Source organism: Trachurus japonicus, unplaced genomic scaffold, assembly GCF_045865225.1.
Source record: "Trachurus japonicus isolate A0001 unplaced genomic scaffold, Traja_1.0 AP030643.1".
NCBI classification, from domain to species: domain Eukaryota; kingdom Metazoa; phylum Chordata; class Actinopteri; order Carangiformes; family Carangidae; genus Trachurus; species Trachurus japonicus.
Window position 1 is genome coordinate 12,813 of NW_028220776.1, and position 18,337 is coordinate 31,149.

The 18,337-nt window shown below is 42.0% G+C and overlaps 1 protein-coding gene across 1 annotated transcript; it reads left to right on the plus strand.

The window, feature by feature from the left end:
* The first annotated feature begins 4,516 nt into the window (after positions 1-4,516).
* Positions 4,517-6,382, plus strand: LOC146960165 (uncharacterized). Its single transcript, XM_085772570.1, has 5 exons — positions 4,517-5,166; positions 5,411-5,456; positions 5,542-5,633; positions 5,725-5,835; positions 6,085-6,382. Exons 1-5 carry the CDS (start codon positions 4,517-4,519, stop codon positions 6,380-6,382), a joined length of 1,197 nt encoding a protein of 398 aa, XP_085628696.1.
* Positions 6,383-18,337: the final 11,955 nt, after the last annotated feature.

The window sequence follows — 18,337 nt, forward strand, 5'->3', positions numbered from 1 at the left end:
GAGCCAGACCCGGCCAGGCTACAGGAGAGATCAAAAATATGCAGGGGTCCAGGACCCCCATGAGAACCACTGATCCTGTTGAACGTACTGTAACCACTGTGATACAATAAAAAACAACATCACTGATCTGATTCACCGGCGTAGCGGTCCCTCTCTCCATTAACTCTCTAGCTCTCTCGACCACAGCTGCAAACTAAGTAGCACAGCGCCAATAATAATAATAATAATAATAATAATAATAATGCATTTTATAATCGAGATGGGATGTGACAAGGGCGTTGACCAGAGTCTAAGTGCTGTTAGAGGAGAGAGATGGGCGGAGGCGGTGATCATTATTAACCTACACATTTAATGACCTTATGTCGGAATGGCGGGACGTTTCCAAAAAAGGAAAGTACCGCCATTCCGACAATGGAAACAGAAATTGTCGGAGTGGTGGGACGTTTTCAATCAATGGAAGTGCCGCCATTACGACAACTAGACGTCAACGTCGGAGTGGCGGTATGTCGGAATGACCCGCGGATACCGAAAACATCCTGCAACCAGACAAACTGTAACATGTTTAAATAAGTATGCGACGTAGTGAGCAAACCCAAATAAGCGCCTACGTTTTAGAAACAAGCCCAGAAAACCGCAACACGTGACTACCACTATTTTTAGGCGACTTTACAGAAAAACAAGCCCAAAAGTCGCGGTTAATAATCGGACTTGGCAACCATTCGCTCCATTGGCAATCATTCGTATGATTCAGTACAAAAAGCAGACGCACTGGTCTCGCGTGTATACTGGGCGTTCGTATGATTCAATACGAAAAGCAGACGCACTGGTCTCGCGTGTATACTGGGCGTTCGTATGATTCAATACGAAAAATTGTGCACAACTTTTCGTATGAAATCATACGAACCGTTAATGAGAACACGTTGACCAACTTCATGACGGCACTCATGCCTGATCACTGTTTGCATATCCTACTGAGTGTAGCTTCCCTGTGTGTCTCTCGCACTAGTGTTTAATACACTTAGATTTCGATATATATTTTTTGATATATTTTTCTACGATATATTTTTCTACTATTTATGTAATTCTCTACTATGTATGCTATTTGTAACATGATATGTGATATAAGATTTCTACATTGTGGCTGGTATGACCGACATTTATGGTGTTTTCATTGGTATGGGCGCATGTGTAGGCTACGTACATTACACGGTTCATTTACTTGTGTGTGTGTGTGTGTGCTCCTGCACCCATGCTTTTGTTTCTTCTCAGGAATTTATTATATTGATGTTTAAAACTACTAGAATATAACAGGACTTTGTATTACTAGTGGATGCCGTTTTATATACTTTTTCTTTAGTACTTTCTAATATTTTCTTCATGTTAAATGTTAGGTTTTGTGTATGTATCGGTATCTGCTTCCTGTTTTCTAGTTGTCACATGACTACCACATGATACTTAAGATGGCGTCTATGTGGCTTTTGTATGTCTGACGAAGAGCAGCTGCTCGAAACGTTACATTGTTCCTGATAATAAATGGACTGCATTTAGGAGCCCTGCGGTGTGCGAGCCTTTTACTTTCTTTTTAATTCTTGTATGTTTTTATGGAGACAGAACCCTGACATTAATAGTTGGCATTGAAAATAAAATAGTTGGCATTGAAAATAAAATTTGGCATTGTAATTACGATTTTTGGCAGCGAAAATAAAATTTGGCATTGTAATTACGATTTTTGGCAGTGAAAATAAAATTTGGCATTGTAATAAAAGTTGTATTGACACTGAAAAAAAAAGTATTGGCATTGAATAATGTAGTTTTCAATGTCAGTCTTTAGATTTCTTCTTCATGTCCATCTTTTTTCAGTGTGTGTTTTTTTACACTCTATTTCCCCCCCAGTCTCACTGGTTTTCAGTTTCAATTTTTTTTTTTTCGGTTTCAATGTTCTTTTTTTCAATGCCAAGTTACTGTCAGGGTTTTGGCGTGGAGGGGGGAGTGTCTGAGGGGAGGGGCTAGGGACGCGTGAACGCGCCTCAAGGTTATAAGAGGGAGTGGGAGTAGGAGGCCGGGCCTGTGGTGCACCTTCTCCCTACCGACAGCATGGAGCAAACGAGTTCGCCTGCACCGCCCAAACCGCCCGTAAGTATGTTACTCCGTGTTTGTTGCTGGTTTCCACATAGAACCTTGCGGCGTTAAAATGTATATGCTTTATGTTATGCCGATTTGGCAACGGTCTGCCGGAACAAGCGCTAACGTTAGCTTAGCTAAGCTAAAACGGAATAGCGATTTCCGGGTTGATGACGCACCGTGAAAACCCACCCACTGTAGAAACACCTATCCCCCCGTCTTTCGCCCATTTCAGGCTCACCGATTTGATACCATATATCCACAAGTTTCCGAACGTCATCTTTGGTCAAAACTGGCTTCCGGTTTGGTGGAATTTTACGTTTACGTTTCTATGGTTTTTAGGCGTTGTCATAGTTGCGGTAAACGCTGGCTTTTAACACAGATGTCAATTTGTGTGATATCCACTGTTAAAAGCTGCTGCGATGATCCATGCGTTTTACAGATTTTCATTGGGGGGGGGGGGGATAAAAATCCATGCATTTACCGCGGCTACTGAAACCATGGAAACGTAAACATAACATTCCAAAACCGGCAAAACAGGCTACGTTTTTGACGTTCGGAAAAAGGTGGATAGGCCTACGCACTGTGTATCTGTTTATCAGTTAGCGCCGTTAGCGCCGTTAGCGCGGCTACGGTCAGTACAGCATCCGATAAATAACCCGCCCGTGTACTGCTTAACATTACCTTTGTCTTTGTTGTTAAAGTTCAGCATTATTACATTTAATGTATTTATTTCAGACCCAAGGGGATCAATCGCTATAAAAGCACAGTAAAATAAAAGACAGAATAAGAGTTTTTTTTTTTTTAAAGAAAGAAAAGAAAAACACAAAATACAAAATACAGAGCCTTCCCCACTATTCAGTGTTCAGTGTTAACATCACAGAGTTTCAATTTTACAATTGGTAAACATGTACCATGTGTCTGTTTCCGGTCAGTAGTCATGGAAACATGACGCCCTCACCCTGTCAGCTGAGTGGCATAGCCTACATAACATATTTAATTTTACAATCTTTCATCCGCCAGTCAGTTAGGCCTGCAGGTTATTCATAAGTGGGGTCAAGATAAATATTTTATTTTATATTGTGCATTGTTGGAATGTCATTGATTAATAAATATTTTAATAATTTCGTGATTGATTTATTCTTTGAAGCATGAATATTAATTTATGCAATTACAATGCCTTATTTTAGTGAGGTAAGTAAAAGTACACAGTCATAGCCATAAACACAGCTGTACTAAAAATTGGCATTATAATTTATTTCGGCCTTGGCCAAAAATTTTAATTTCATTGCATTAGAACCGGTATGTCCAGGGTTTCCAGCTGCCTATCATGTTTGATAGAAGGGGTGGGGGCAATACATAATATTCTCAGATGTCTGACAGCACAGCTATCATGATCCAATTACCATTTCTCCAACCCTGTGAGGTGTGTTTTGTTTTCTAGGAATCTGAGGCTCCGTGAATGTGCCAACACAGTATTCACCAGCAATATCGCACTCCTCAGCCAGGGAGCACAAATTTAAGGCCAGAGGCATGGGCGTGGTAGTGGGGGGAAAAGGGGACCTGACTACCCAGGGCCCGAGTAGGGAGAGAGCCCATGAAAATCCTGAAATTATTATTTTTTTGTGTGATGTTTTTATTTTGAATGAATTGCACCCCCCAATTAATTGGTGTCATAATTTATTTCAAATAATTGATAACATCAACAAATTGGCCCAATGCCATAATCCCTAGGAGTAGATTTGTTACCTTTAATTGTCGGTGCAAGCTATTTTTAGATTGGCAGAGATATGATATGAGATAATAACAGAACGTTACGAGTTGTTTTCAAGGTAAATTCAAAGCCAGTATAGAGCCGAAAAGAGATTGCTTGCCGAAAAACTGCCCCCGACGGAAACACGCTTTGGCGGCTTTGTATAAATTTACCTCAAAAACAACTCTGCGCTTCGTGCACTGGCATGGATAGGGGCCCACTGACATTACGAGTGTACGGGGCCCAGAATTTGGTGCTACGCCCCTGGCCAGAGGACTCTAAAGTAAAACGAGATGGCAGACTCACAATCCCAACAGGTAATGGCAAGTTAATCAACATTCATGTCACCATAATTGGCTTTCATATATTTAGCTTCATAGTACGTGTGCATTTTTAATGGTAGTGCATAGGCTGGGCCAGGGATGCTCCAGAAAATCTAATTTTAAACACTATCTCAATATAAACTTATGAACCCTTTTTTCACCTTTTTTTGATTAACAAAAAAACATACAATTAGTTTTGTTCAAATGCTCTTAGGTACATTAATTCATCATAGCATGACATCATCTAATCTGTGCATTATGAGCACTAATTAAGATACCATGTTTTTAATTACAGGCCATTTCAATTGGGAGGCACTTTATGCAGAGAATGCTGCAAAGGTTGCAGGAAGTTCTGCAACGTCAGCCTGTGGATTTGGACCATTTACATTTTGTTTTGGGTCATGACATGGGTCTCTTGCTCTCTTTTGCTAATATAGTAGAACTGCCACAAGATGTTTTGCGTGCCTTATTTGAGGTTTTGAGACTACTCCGTTTGCAAGAAGAGAGACCTCCTCCTGCTTCTACTGTAGAGGTTCTGGGTGGTGGTAGGGGACAGCCCAAATTTGCCATATCTAAAGATTATCTGCAAAGCTTAATTGACATGCACCTGAAAATCCCCTGCATAGCCAAGATCCTTGGTGTCACTGAAAGGACAGTTTTTCGGCGGATGCATGAGTATGGGCTATCAGTTAAGGGATCATACAGCAATCTCACTGATGATGAGCTGGACAATCTTGTGCACTCAGTCAAATTGAGGATGCCACACATCGGCTATAGACTGATGAAAGGTGAGCTGCAGGCTATGGGACACCGTGTGACATGGGAGCAGGTTTCAGCATCCATGCACCGCGTGGATTCTGCCGGGATCTTGGAGAGAATGGCATGTATGGGCTGTGTTGCCAGAAGGGTGTATTCTGTAAAGGGTCCCCTCTCACTGGTTCATGTGGATACAAACCACAAATTAATCAGGTACACTGTCATTGTGGATATTTGAAATGTAGTTTTTGACACCCACAATACATATCCAGTGTAGCTATTTTTTTTTAAATTAACAGATTAGATTACCACAATTATATTTGACCTAGTAAAATTACATTTGCACATATAATGTCAAAATGTATTCAAAATTACTCCTTGTGGATCTGTAATTTGTTTTTCATTTTTAATATCTGAAGTTGAAATTATACACTTAATAATTTTTTTTTCTTGTCAGATATGGTATTGTCATCTTCGCCGGAATTGATGGATATTCACGAAAGGTAAACACTTATTCCAAGACAAACTAATTGTAGTATTACCATATTCCATTGTACAGTCACTAAAGTATTTTGTCACTACGTCTAGATAATGCACCTGAGTGCTGCTAACAATAACAAGGCAACAACTGCACTTGGCTTCTTCATGAGCTCTGTTGAAGAATTTGGCTTTCCATTAAGGTAAGAAAATGGCAAGATCCTCCAATATTCTATTTTGTTAGTCAAATTGTATTAACTGTAAACATTTGACTTGGTTTCTGTCATTATTTAGAGTTCGAGGTGACCAAGGAGTTGAGAATGTTGCCATTGCTCACTGCATGTTCACTGTTCGCGGCTGTGGCAGAGGAAGCTACATATCAGGAAAGAGCGTGCACAATCAAAGGTATGTCAAAATAAGCTGTATTGTTGTTTTGGATTTGAAGGTACCTTTTAGGGTTTGGTGCCCCACATCACAACAAATGTTCCTATGGAAGTGATTAATGATGCTCAAAAGTGCAGCAACTGCCCTTGTAAATTTGGATAATTCCAATGGAGGTGGTTATCCCAAAACATCAGCATACAAATGCCTTTTGTAATTGTGACTTGTTTATTTTTGTGTGATTTTTTTGTTTGTTTGTTTTCCCTCTTGCAGGGTTGAGCGCTTGTGGCGTGACGTGTGGATGGCAGTAACAAGTGTATACTATGAGCTGCTTCACAGTCTTGAAGAAGATGAGCTGCTAGATCCCTCCAACAGTCTGCACTTATTTTGTGCCCAGTATGTATTTGTACCACGCCTCCGAATGGACCTCGACACTTTTACAGGTGCATGGGACAACCATCCTCTGCGAACTGAACAAAACCTGACTCCCAATCAACTATGGACCTTGGGGCTTCTCCAGACTCCTGTGGCTGCTCCAGAGAATCTAGAGGTAAAAGCTCAACAATGTTAAATCCAAGCACAATAATACATGACAGATGTGACAAATATAGCTAAAATGATAGGAATGGGCCAAAAAACCTTTCACAGCACTGTATTCATAATTTTGCTAAGCTTGATTGTTCTGTGAAGTACACTAAAGGTTACAACAATATTTCTTATTTATAGGGTATGCAAACTGTCCCGGGCAGGAACCTGGACAGTTTTGTAACATTTACAGAAAAATGTGAATTGTTAACTGAAGACACTTTTAACAAAGTCTTTTGCCCCTACTACAACATACTCTGGACAGGTCTTAAACAACTGTCATTATGCTCATTTACTTGTTTATTTGTTGCAAAAATATGTAAGGCTGAGCTGACCTCCAGTTTCACAGCGTTTTAACAACTCTACATCACCATCCAGCTTTGGTGTCCCTTGAAACAACTCTGCAAACATGTAGTAAAACAAATAATTTTTTGCAATGTATTTCTTTGCAAAAAATATTTTATTGAACACTGTTGAACAGTAAATCTGGCTGTGTGTGAATACTGAACAAAATAACTAAAAGAAAATAAAGTCTATGAAAAAGTGTGCCTGCAAGATCTCAATTTTAAACCGACTCCTCTTCTCATCTGGCAGGTTACGGAGGCGAGGAGCCAAGCTGAGGAGAAACAGCTCTTCCTCATCTGGCTTTTGGCTGAGGATCCCCATCACCTCCTTCTCAAAACCATCCCCCTCTATTTGCCTTTTTCTTTTTCCACCTCTAGGTGGACCTGGGGGAGGAGGGAGGAGGCTGACCTGCTTCAACAGGCGGCGGCGACAGGGAGAATGAGGTGCCTGGTGTGGACACCTCATACTCCTCTGGGGGAACCACAGAGAGGTTGAGGGTGAACGTGCCCTCATCAGGATCCAGGCGGGTGTGGGAACAGGAACTGCGCCCACCTTGTGTGCCGCTCAGCTCGGCGCAGAGCCGTTCGCCCGTGCGCCGCGGTAGCACATACACAATGAATGGGTTTGCTGCCGCATTCGGTGTGAAACTCCCTTAATGCTGCGGTAGTCCAGTGGGTAGAGCAGTTGCCTGCCATGCAGGTGACATGGTATCGAATCCAGGACAGGGATGAAGTTGATAGTTTTTTGTCTTGTATATTAGCCCACTGTACATTATTAGCCGGCCCGGGACACACCAGCCCATGTTAACTGATTGATGACGATTGTGCGTCATTGGTGTTCACCAATATGTTGAGTAAATCATGGTGTTTTATTTGTTTTTCTTAACTGAATCTATTCGAACGGGTCATTTACCTTCGAATATGAACTTTTCACCCCATGTTCGAACGAATATCGAACAAAAAATAACAGCCATAGTATATACTCACTTTAATTTATAATTTTTTAACCTTTACTTTGTCCTTTGTAGTACACAACACAATCTATTTCAAAACAGCTGTAGTTGAACCTGTCTCCTAACAATCTTGTCTTTATACAGCATCAAGAAACACTGAGAAATGATGACCCATACCCTGAAGCATCTGCATCACATGCTGATTTTTCTGGATCCTCCGAGTCGAGCTCAGAGTCATTCTCTACCGACCCTTCCTCAGACCCCTCAGTCTGAATGCTGTTATTTTGTGTTGCATAGTAAACTTCAAGAATGGTTTACGGTTGTTGAATGGAAGATCCTTTATGTCACAGAGACTAACATCTACCCTCTTTCTTCTTTACCATCAGCACGTAGGCCAGATGAGGTAATTGCACATTAGGCCTACCGTAAAGTGTTGAAGGCCTACAAGAAGAAGAAGAGCATCACTGCTGCTTGCAAAATAGTGGGAGTAGATCGCAACACAATTGCCCAGAATGCACCAATTGCAGAGCTTTCTATTGCTGCCCCTGAAAAGTTTGCAGAGTTCAAAGAACAGCATACAAGAAAGCACAAGCTTGGTGATTTTGCTGGGAAATGTCTAGATGCCGTTCAGGCTCTTAAGAAATCAGGGGAACTGTTTCCTGTTCGAAACGGGGACTTTTGAATTGCTTGATGCAAATGTAAAATGTTCAGTGGAATTAAAAAAAGAAATCTACCTCAGATTTATGTTGCACTTGTTAAAGGAACTTGAGGCAGGATCAAGGAATAAAACTCATTAGCAATACAGCGGCCGTAGCGGCCGTCAGGGTTACGCCAGAAGTACACTGCAGCGGTCAGCTTCACCTCGTCCATTGTCAAGCCTACAGTAAATGAATGCACTTTATCTCAACACATTTTTACATTCCTTCTGTTAAGATGGATTGACAGTACCTTTTTCCGTAGGTAATTTGCTGACTATGTGTTTATTTATTGGATCTCCATCAGCACCAGCACATTAGCTTGGCTAATCTTCCTGGAGTCCAAACATTCAGTCAAAGTTGACCACTCTTCCTCCAGGTACATCAAGGATAAAGTTGAACAAAACAACTAACACAATCCCAACACACGGATACAATCACACAGTAGACACAGACATACAGTACGTATAACACAAGACACAATACACCACCTGTACAATACAATCAAGAATCAATAAATATACACATACAAGGGGAAGGCAACACAATAAAACATACAAAAACCGAAATAGTAATCTCATAGGGCAGGGAAGCAAACAGGCACCTCATCATATAGCATATACCAACTACTGCAGCTGCAACATTAGAAGAAACTGTTTGAGCAAGAATTTATACCTCTCTTTAGAATCTGTTAATACAATATAAAGTGGCAACGAATTCCACTCTAGTACCCCTTTCCCACTGGCCAAAAAACCCGTTTAAACCCGCTAACAATCGGCTTTTGGTGGCAGTGGGAAAGGCGCACCGAGCCTTCGTCAAACGACTCGGCAAGCGACGTCGCCTTTAATCGGCTCGGCTCTGCTCGGCTTGCAGTGGGAACGCCAGACCCGCGTCAACCTGCTAATTTACGTGATGACACTGAACGTTACGTGACGCTACGTCATCGCGCCGGTCGCGTCTCATATCACCAAAACAAAGCTCTGCTCCGCTCTGCTCTCATCCCAGACTGGGATCAAAACATCAGAGAACACTGACCAAAAACGATAGAAAAAAAGAAAAGAAAAGAAGCGACAGTCTGTTTAACTGACGTGTTGTGCCGCGGACGTCCGTCATCCGGCCGCAGCAGACTCTCTGTCCTCCGCGGTCCTGGTGCTCCAGGTCAGCCAGCCAGAGAGTCTGCCTCGGCGGACGGACACTCCGCGGCAGGCGGCTGTGGCATGACTGTGTGTGTCTCTTGCACCGCGGATGAGAGCGGGGCGACTGGTTTATGCTCTGTCTGATCCCTCAGCGGGGGGTCAGACTCGGCTCATTCTGGTCAATGGGAAAGGGGCCAAATGCCGATTGTTAGCGGGTCGACCCGCGTTTAAAAAACCCGCGTCGACCCGCTAATTTTAGTGGGAAAACGGCTTAGGATAGCTCTGAACAAAACAGATTTCTTCATCACATTAGTGTTCACTTCGCTTTAGGCAAAGTAAACCTCCCTTCTATAGCATGTCTTGTGGGATAATTATGTTGACTCCACTGATGTGAAAACAAACAATACAAAAAATTTGGAGACTTGTTTACAATAATATTCCTAAGGAAGTTCAACAAAATGTAAGAGCTTCTTTGAGTGACAGTTAGCCAACCCAGTTGCTCCTGCATATGTGCCACATTAGTTCTGTAGTAGCACTGTAGTACAGAGCGTGCTGCTTTATTTTGTGCCACTTGTAATTTGTTTAGATCCTTCACTGAAGCACTAGACCAAATCGAAGAACAATAATCTAGCTGTGACAAAACTAATGCATTTGCAACTTGTTTGGCGATATCTTGTGATATAATTTTTGACACTCTTTTTACCATTGAAACCCCCCTTCCCATTTTATTCACAATATAATCTACATGTTTTGACCATGTTAGATGTTGATCAACAGTTATACCTAGAAGTTTAGTGTCATAAACTTGCTCCACAGGGCAGGAATATTATTAATTTCCAATGTCAAGGAAGGCACATCACACAGCAAATACTTTCACCCAATCACAATAGACTTAGTTTTTCCCACATTCAGGACCAGTTTGTTTTTAGTTACCCATTCTGCCACTAATCTTAAATCATACTGTAATTTATTATTTAACCCTACTATGGATGGTTCAGCTGAGTATATTGTACAATCATCAGCATACATGACAGTTTTAGTTTTTTCCAGGACGAGTGGGAAGTCATTTACAAAAATAGAAAATAATAACGGCCCAAGGCAACTCCCTTTAGGCACCCCACAGTCAACATATTTAATATCAGACAAACTCCCATTAAAATAAACAGTTTGACTTCTATTTACCAAATAGCTCTCCATCAATTGTATGGCTGATAAACTAAATCCATATTGCTTGAGCTTTCCTAGTAGCAGAAAATGGTCATCAAACATCAAACAAACATCAAATGCAGCACTAAAATCAAGCAAAATAACACCCACAAATTTTCCATTATCCATGTCCATACGCCATTCATCAGACATTTGTGTTAAAGCTGTGCAAGTGGAGTGTCCCGGCCTAAATGCATGTTGATAATCACTATTTAATTTGTTGATGTCAAAATAATATTGAATTTGATCAAACATAATCCTTTCCATGACTTTACCTAAAGCAGGTAACAAACTTATTGGTCTGCAATTCGCACCAGAAAAAGGTGCAGCCGAGTTTTTTGGTAAGGGGATAACTTTAGCAGTTTTCCAGTCCTGCGGGAAAATACATTTCTCAATACATAAATAAAAAATATAACACACAGGACCAGCAATTAGATGAGCAACAATATTCAAAAATTTAGCATCAAGGTTGTCCACACCTGGTGGACTATCCTTCCCTTTGCAGAGAAGCCTCATCACTTCATTGGTTGTTACCTTTTCTACATTGAATTCACAAATTTTATTTAACATTATTAGGTCCTTAAATAGTGTTGATGAGAGATTGTCATTTGTGTGTGTAATGTTTCTCCTCAAATTATCAACCTTAGTATAAAAATAATCATTCAAATAATTTGCTATATTTACAGGCCTTGTTATAAATTTCCCATCCACCTCAAAATAAGCTGGATTTGATCCGGGCATACGACCCATTATGCTATTCAATACATTCCAACGTTTTTTCTTATGATTCTTCACATCATTCATTTTAGCTGAATAGAACAAGTATTTTTTCTTTTTATTAGCCGCAGTAACATAAGTTCTTAGCCTCCTATAATTTTGCCAATCCGACTGAAAACCTGACTGTACGGCAACTTTTTTTGGTTCATCTCTAACCATCATTAGTTTTTTCAGTTCACCATCGAGCCAGGGTGAGTGTCTGCAGCTCACAGTATATTTCCTTAGAGGGGCATGTTTCTCTAACACTTGTAAGAACAGTCTATTAAATTCATTGAGGGCATTATCAGGATCCTCCTTTCCAAGTACAGATTCCCAACATATATTTTCAACATCATTTACAAATGCCTCTTCACTAAAGAGCTTCATAGACCTCCTGAAAACAACTTTAGGTCCCGCCTTTGGAGCCTTCGTTTTCCTCACATAAGCAATCAAATTGTGATCGCTGAACCCCACTGGAATAGATAATGGCTTAGAACAGAAATGACTAAAGTTAGTGAACACATGATCAATACAGGTTGCTGTTACAAAACCGAAATTACTTAAACACACTCTTGTTGGCTTGTCAACTATTTGCACGATTTGCCGTAGCTTATCATTGAGTGGAAAGCCATCCACATTCCAATTAATATTCAAATAACCTAAAATATGAATCTCACAATCCAGATCACACACTTTATTAAACATTTCACATATTACATCCAGATAATTTATCCGTGTATTAGGAGGTCTTTCGCAGCAGCCTATCAGTAACGGCTTCAAATGAGGTAAATTAATTTGAATCCATAGAGCTTCAATGTCAACACACATTAAATCATATCGTATTTTAACTGGTATATGAGATTTGACATAGGCTGCAACACCACCTCCAAATGTATTTCTGTCCCTCCTAAACAAGGTGTATCCATGAACACTGATTACAGAATCGTTAATTGTATCATCCAAGTGAGTTTCAGACAGTGCTAATGCATGCACCCCTTCAGACAGAATCTCAGCAATGTCAGTTATTTTATTTCTCAGACTACATATATTAATGTGAGCCATTCTCAGTCCCTTTCTTGGCAGGCTATCCAAAGTCAGCATAATATTTTTGGTAATTTATAGTTTCTTTCCCTTGCATATGAGAATTAATGTTAAGCAAGACATACACCAGACATATAGACACAGATACAAACACAAACAAAAACAATAACATCAAAGAAAACATAATCCTATGTTGTGACGTTCTGGGACACCCTCAAAATCATTAATATTCATTTAAATGGGAAATAAAATTTTAGTGCTGCATAATGAGCAACAATGTGCCAGAGTTAACATCCAATCAATTAATTCTGACCAATTGCAGGGCTTAAAACAAAAAAACAACAACAAAAAACAAACACTGCAACTAGCATAAACAATATGTCGACGGCACATTTACAATATACAGCCACATTGGCAGGCTTCATATCCTATCCCTTCATAAGCAAAGGTAGAAGTAGGACTTAGTCAGCAAAAATAATAAACACTCACATTGACAGACTTCTGATCCTATGTATGTGAGAAAACTCACTTAATTTCCAAAGTTTGAAGCAAAGTCTCAACTTTACCGCGTGTATCTCGGTTCTTGCCTTGGGTCTTTGAACTGTGCACGGTCCATCCCGCGGCGCTTGGTCCCCTTGGCTCCGACGCAGACAACTGCACCTGCTGACCACTGCCATCGCACTTGATGAGACCCTTGAGGATGACATCCTGTTTTATACACCTGGATACCATCCTTGGTGAAGACTTTCAACTTGGAAGGATAAGTCACATAAGGATTTAACCTCCTTTTCTTTAAGCTTCTTTCTGATCGGCGCATAAAGGATTCTCTCCTGCTGCAGCTTGGTAGAAAAATCCTGGTCCACAAAGATCCGGAACCTGGTGCCAGGAAACCGGGGATCCTGGTAGGTGATAGGTGACTTTTTCCCCCATGCAGCTCTCACCACTCTTTGTTTCATGTCCCACTGTAAAAAGCGGACAATAATGGACCTGGGGCTGTCCTCATCAGTCACCTGTCTGTTTGCATACGACCTGTGCGCTTGCACAATGGTGAGCTCATCACCAGGGATTCCCAGCGCATCAGTAAAGAGTGATTTCAGAAATCCCACCATGTCATTTCCTTCGCTCCCTTCTTTCACCCGGTATATTCTTATATTTAACTGGCACGATTTATTCTCAAGATATTCCACACGGTCTTCCAGCTGATGTTGCTGCTGCAACAGGTGCGAGACAGCCTCGGTAACAGTTTTCTCTCGCTCTTCCACTTTGTTTATTCATCCTTCGGCATCAGTCACTCTGCAAGTAGTACCTTTTAAGTCAGAGGCCAGGGATTTAACTTCTTTCTGTAGTTCGCTGAAGTCCCGCTTCACCTCAGTACGAAAATCATGAAACTCACTTCTGAATCCGTTGATTTGACCAGAGATTTTCCCCTCCACTTCGTTCAGCAGCAGCCTCATGGCGTCTTCCATTGTGTCTTTCCCACGGCGTTTTTTCGATATTATTTCAGCGCTTGTTGTTGACACCACATGTTGACACCACGTGTCTCGTTTCCTCGTGTATATAACCTCTGTGTTTCCTTTGTCTCTTGTTGGTTCATTCGTCTTCGTCTCTTCACCGTGCTGTCCTGTCTTGAGCCTAGTGTTGTTCTACATTCCTTGTGAGTCATTGGTTCTGTTTTTGAGTTGTATTCCTTTGCTACTTTGATACTTATGTCCAGGACTTAGGCCTGTTGACTTTTTAGTTGATACTTTGTGTGTTTCTCTTTGTTTGGACTTTGAATCCCTGTGTTGTTTTACGTTTGTTTTTGAAATAAATAGTTTTTGTTACTTTGAACTTTGGTCTGCATTTGGGTCCTGTTTCCCCAACCCTGACACAGACTATATTAAATGGTATCAATTAACTGGAGTGTTTAACTACAACATCATGGATCCACATCGTACAATGTCAAAAACAAACCCCATAATGTTGCACTGCTACTGGCTTTGCCTCTGGTACATGAGACATTTATTTTAAAAAGCGTTAACTCTACATGCTGTGTAAAGTGTAATATGATAGTGTAATCACCACCACAGCACAGATGCACACACACGGAGAGATGTTTAGTTTGTTTCTTTTACTGGAGAAATGCTAACAAAGTGAACATTGCATATACACACAAGTTGCATTTTAGACACACAGTTACAAATGAAAGAACACAACTGTCCAGATGAGCCACGTACTCGTCGCTGGTGATGACCCCGGTCTGAAGTGGCACCCGGCGGCGTGTGGCTTTGGAGCCGAAGGTTGGTGCGGTCAGAACGTTGGCCAGGGAAGGAGGAATGAGGCCGGACTTCACCAGGTCGTTTTTTGTGCTTCCGTTGCAAATCGGGCAGACATCACAACCAGCAGGCGCCGAGGGACCGGCCTCTGGAGCAGTGGAGGTGGTGGATGCACGTACGAGCTTTACAATCTAGATGGGTAGATATAGACATAAATTGTACGGGTTAAAAACTAGTATTTTTCAGATTGAGTTAAAGAGGAACTAAACAGGATTTCTCCCGTGGCTATGCTACATTTTTACCTTCATTAAAAAGCTCTGGAGTAATTGTGTAATTAACTACATGACTTGTGACTTGTTACGAGTGAGAACGGAGGCTCTCTGTCTTCCACCTGGCGTCTCACGGCTGAAAACCAACCTTGCAGTGTAGTACCTGGTCGCCGCCCCGGTGTTACAGCTCTCCTCTCTGCTGCACCGCAACACAAACACACTCTGTAACCTGTAATCTTTTGTTCATGACGGTTAACCCTCCTGTTGTCCTCCTGGGTCAGGGAAGGAAGGAAGGCAGGAAGGATGAAGGAAAAGAAAGTAGGAAGGAAGACAGAAAGGATGAAGGAAAAAAAAAGAACGGAGGAAGGACGAAGGGAAAGGGAGGGAAAAATGAAGGAAAGAAAAAAGGAGGGGGGGAACAGATTGGGTCAAAAAGGATTAACGGAAAGAAGGAAGGAAAGAAAGATGGAGGGAGGGAACAGATTCGTTCAAGGAAGGAAGAAGGGAAAGAAGGAAGGGAGGGAAAAAGGATTGTGGAAAGAAAGATGAGGGAGGGAACAGATTCATTCGGGCGCATGACGTCTGTCTGACTGGGAACTGCCCATTGGTCCGACCTCCCATTGGTTCGACCTCCCGTTACTCCGACAAAATCAACCACAAGTCGGACCAATAGGAGGTCGAACCAATGGGTGGTCCCGTTAGTTCGAACTGTCATCGCTACTTTGTGACAAGCTCTTCCATTGATAGGAGCATGCAGCTTTCTCTCTCTCTCTCCAGGAGCCAGATCATGTCAGATCGCGCACAACCATCATGAATGCTGATCAAGATGTGTAAACTGATCATCAAAGCCCCCCCCCCTCCCAGAGTACAGAGTAAAAGAAATACACTTTTTTTCCTCTCCTCCCCTCCGCTCGAGCACGGCTGAACCTGGCGGCTTGAGCTCACTTCACGGGCGCGATCCTGCTGCAGCCGCTGCTGCTGCTGACAGCAGACTGATGCCTAGTCCACACGAGCCCGGGTATTTTTGAAACCGTGAACATATGTTCCCGGTTGTATGTCCTGTCCACATGCAACCGTGCTTTTGGAACCCTGAAACCGTGGTTTTTTGAAACCGGAGTCCAGGGTGGGGTTTTCGGCCGGGGTTGGTTTCACCGGGTGCGTGTGGACACTGCAACCGTGATTGTTTTACTCGTTTACGTCATAGCTGCACACGTGCTGATGTAAACACTGCCAGCCCGCAGAGGTTGTTTGCAGCGGTTTGCAGGTGAGCTCGCAAAAATGGAGGTGACAAAGTGGATTTTTATCACTTTTTTTTATTTTTTTTTTTACATCATCTAAATGCTATTTGTATAGTTTTTCGATGAGAAAAATATAACGAAACGGTCGTCAGGACGATCCTCTTGTCAGCTCCAAACTCACCCTCAATCACAGACCACAGCTGGTTTTCCACACAGCATCATTTACAGTAACAGTGACGCTACAGATCAGCTGTTTTTAAAATGACAGAACTACTACACTAGTGCCGCAGTTTCTTATTCCCCACCTTGTTTGATTGAGAGTTTTTCGGGATGATTTTCATGAATGAACAGGCAATAGCCTATGTCACTGTCAGACCGGGGGGGGGGGCGTCGCACTGCTGTCATGCAGTGATAAAAAGAGCCTATGCGGAGATGAGGAACGAGCCAAAAGCCGAAAATGTATACGTGACGTCCGCGGTCGATATAAAGTGGATATGTTTCATTCATACATGTTTTGACAGACAACACAACAGTGATAAAGAGTTGCGCCGCATCGACAGACAGTCATGTGGCTCAGCAGCCAGGTGACGCACACAGCACAACAACACAGCACACAACAACACACAGCACAAGAGTCAAGACACAGCGCAGCAACATGTGCAGGCTGCTGCAGCAGTGCACGTCAAAGGGACATCGCCGAAAATAAAATAAATAGGCTACACATTTTTATTAAATTAATTAATATTTAATTGTTGGACTTGGAGTCTGTGAAATAAAGCTATAATAACACGTAGTTTTGAAATGGTTTTTGCGCATGTTTTTATCCATAAAATGACCAAAAATGAACACTATAAGCGGATTTCTTGATAACGAATTATTTAAACAGCCTTTGTATAGAAATGATTCCGTCCCAAGCCTTTTGATCCATAAGCGGTTTCCACTGTATTTTGATTGGTTAAAACAGCCTTCCACACGTGCATTGCGTCACTTGGTAGCGGATTCCACGGTTGCGTGTGTACGGAGTGTTTTTATTACACCACTGGTGTGGACGCGGAGCAAAACTCCGGTTTCAAAAATACCCGGGCTCGTATGGACAAGGCCTGAGAGAGAGAGAGAAAAAAAAATAAATTTGGCTTTGGTTAGGTTCAGGCAATGAAGAAAGGAGTTGGTTAAGTTTAGTAAAAAGACCAGGTAGAGGCTAGACAGGCTGGAAGCATAATGAGCCTTATAAGTTATTAATATGAAGTGCTTGTTTTGCAGTTAATTATGCACATGATCCGTTTGATCCCAGAAAGGAAAAAAGGATCAATGCGCAGCCTCCGTTTCCTTTCTGATTGCGTCCGTCTGTCTGTTCGGAGTGGGAGAGAGAGAGAGAGAACCCAATCCACCTGTCTGTAATGTAAGTTTGATTTGATATGAGTGTCAAGGTTTAATTACGGACACTAATGAGCGCACAGCAGTGCGTAAAAGTCGTGCGTAATGACAGCTCCTCGTTGGTGAAACACAATAAACTGCACCTCTTCTTCCACGTGTGTCTTATTGACAGGTGGAGCCTATATGAATAATTATATAAATGCATAGTGAACGGTAAGAATGGAGAGTTTGACTAATAACTAGTCCAGTTCGATCTAATGAGGACCTCCCATTAGTTCGAACTCTCATTACTCCGATTGTCGGACCAATGGGAGTTCGAACCAATGGGAGGTCGAACTAATGGGAGGTCGGACTAATGGGAGGTCGGACCAGTGCCATGGACCCGTCCGACTACCCATTTCTCCGACCATACATTTCTTTATTTTTACGTCCATTAGTCCGACCTCCCATTTCTCCGACTTAAGTAGCCCTAACCCTTAACCTTACCCTAAACCTAACCTTAACACTGTAGAATGGGTAGTCGGAGAAATGAGCCGTCGGACTTTTGGGCAGTCGGACTGACGTATGCTCCCCGATTCATTCAAGGAAGGAAGAAGGGGGAAAGGAAGGGAGGGAGGGAGGAAAAAGGATTGTGGAAGGAAGGAAATATGGAGGGAGGGAACAGATTGGATCAA

What these genes read in the sequence shown, in the direction of transcription:
- LOC146960165 (XM_085772570.1), top strand. Translation starts at nt 4,517, where the DNA reads ATGCAGAGAATGCTGCAAAGGTTGCAGGAAGTTCTGCAACGTCAGCCT. An exon ending in ACAAACCACAAATTAATCAG is followed by an intron (nt 5,167 to 5,410) that starts GTACACTGTCAT and finishes TTTTCTTGTCAG; the next exon opens with ATATGGTATTGTCATCTTCG. An exon ending in AAGAGCGTGCACAATCAAAG is followed by an intron (nt 5,836 to 6,084) that starts GTATGTCAAAAT and finishes TCCCTCTTGCAG; the next exon opens with GGTTGAGCGCTTGTGGCGTG.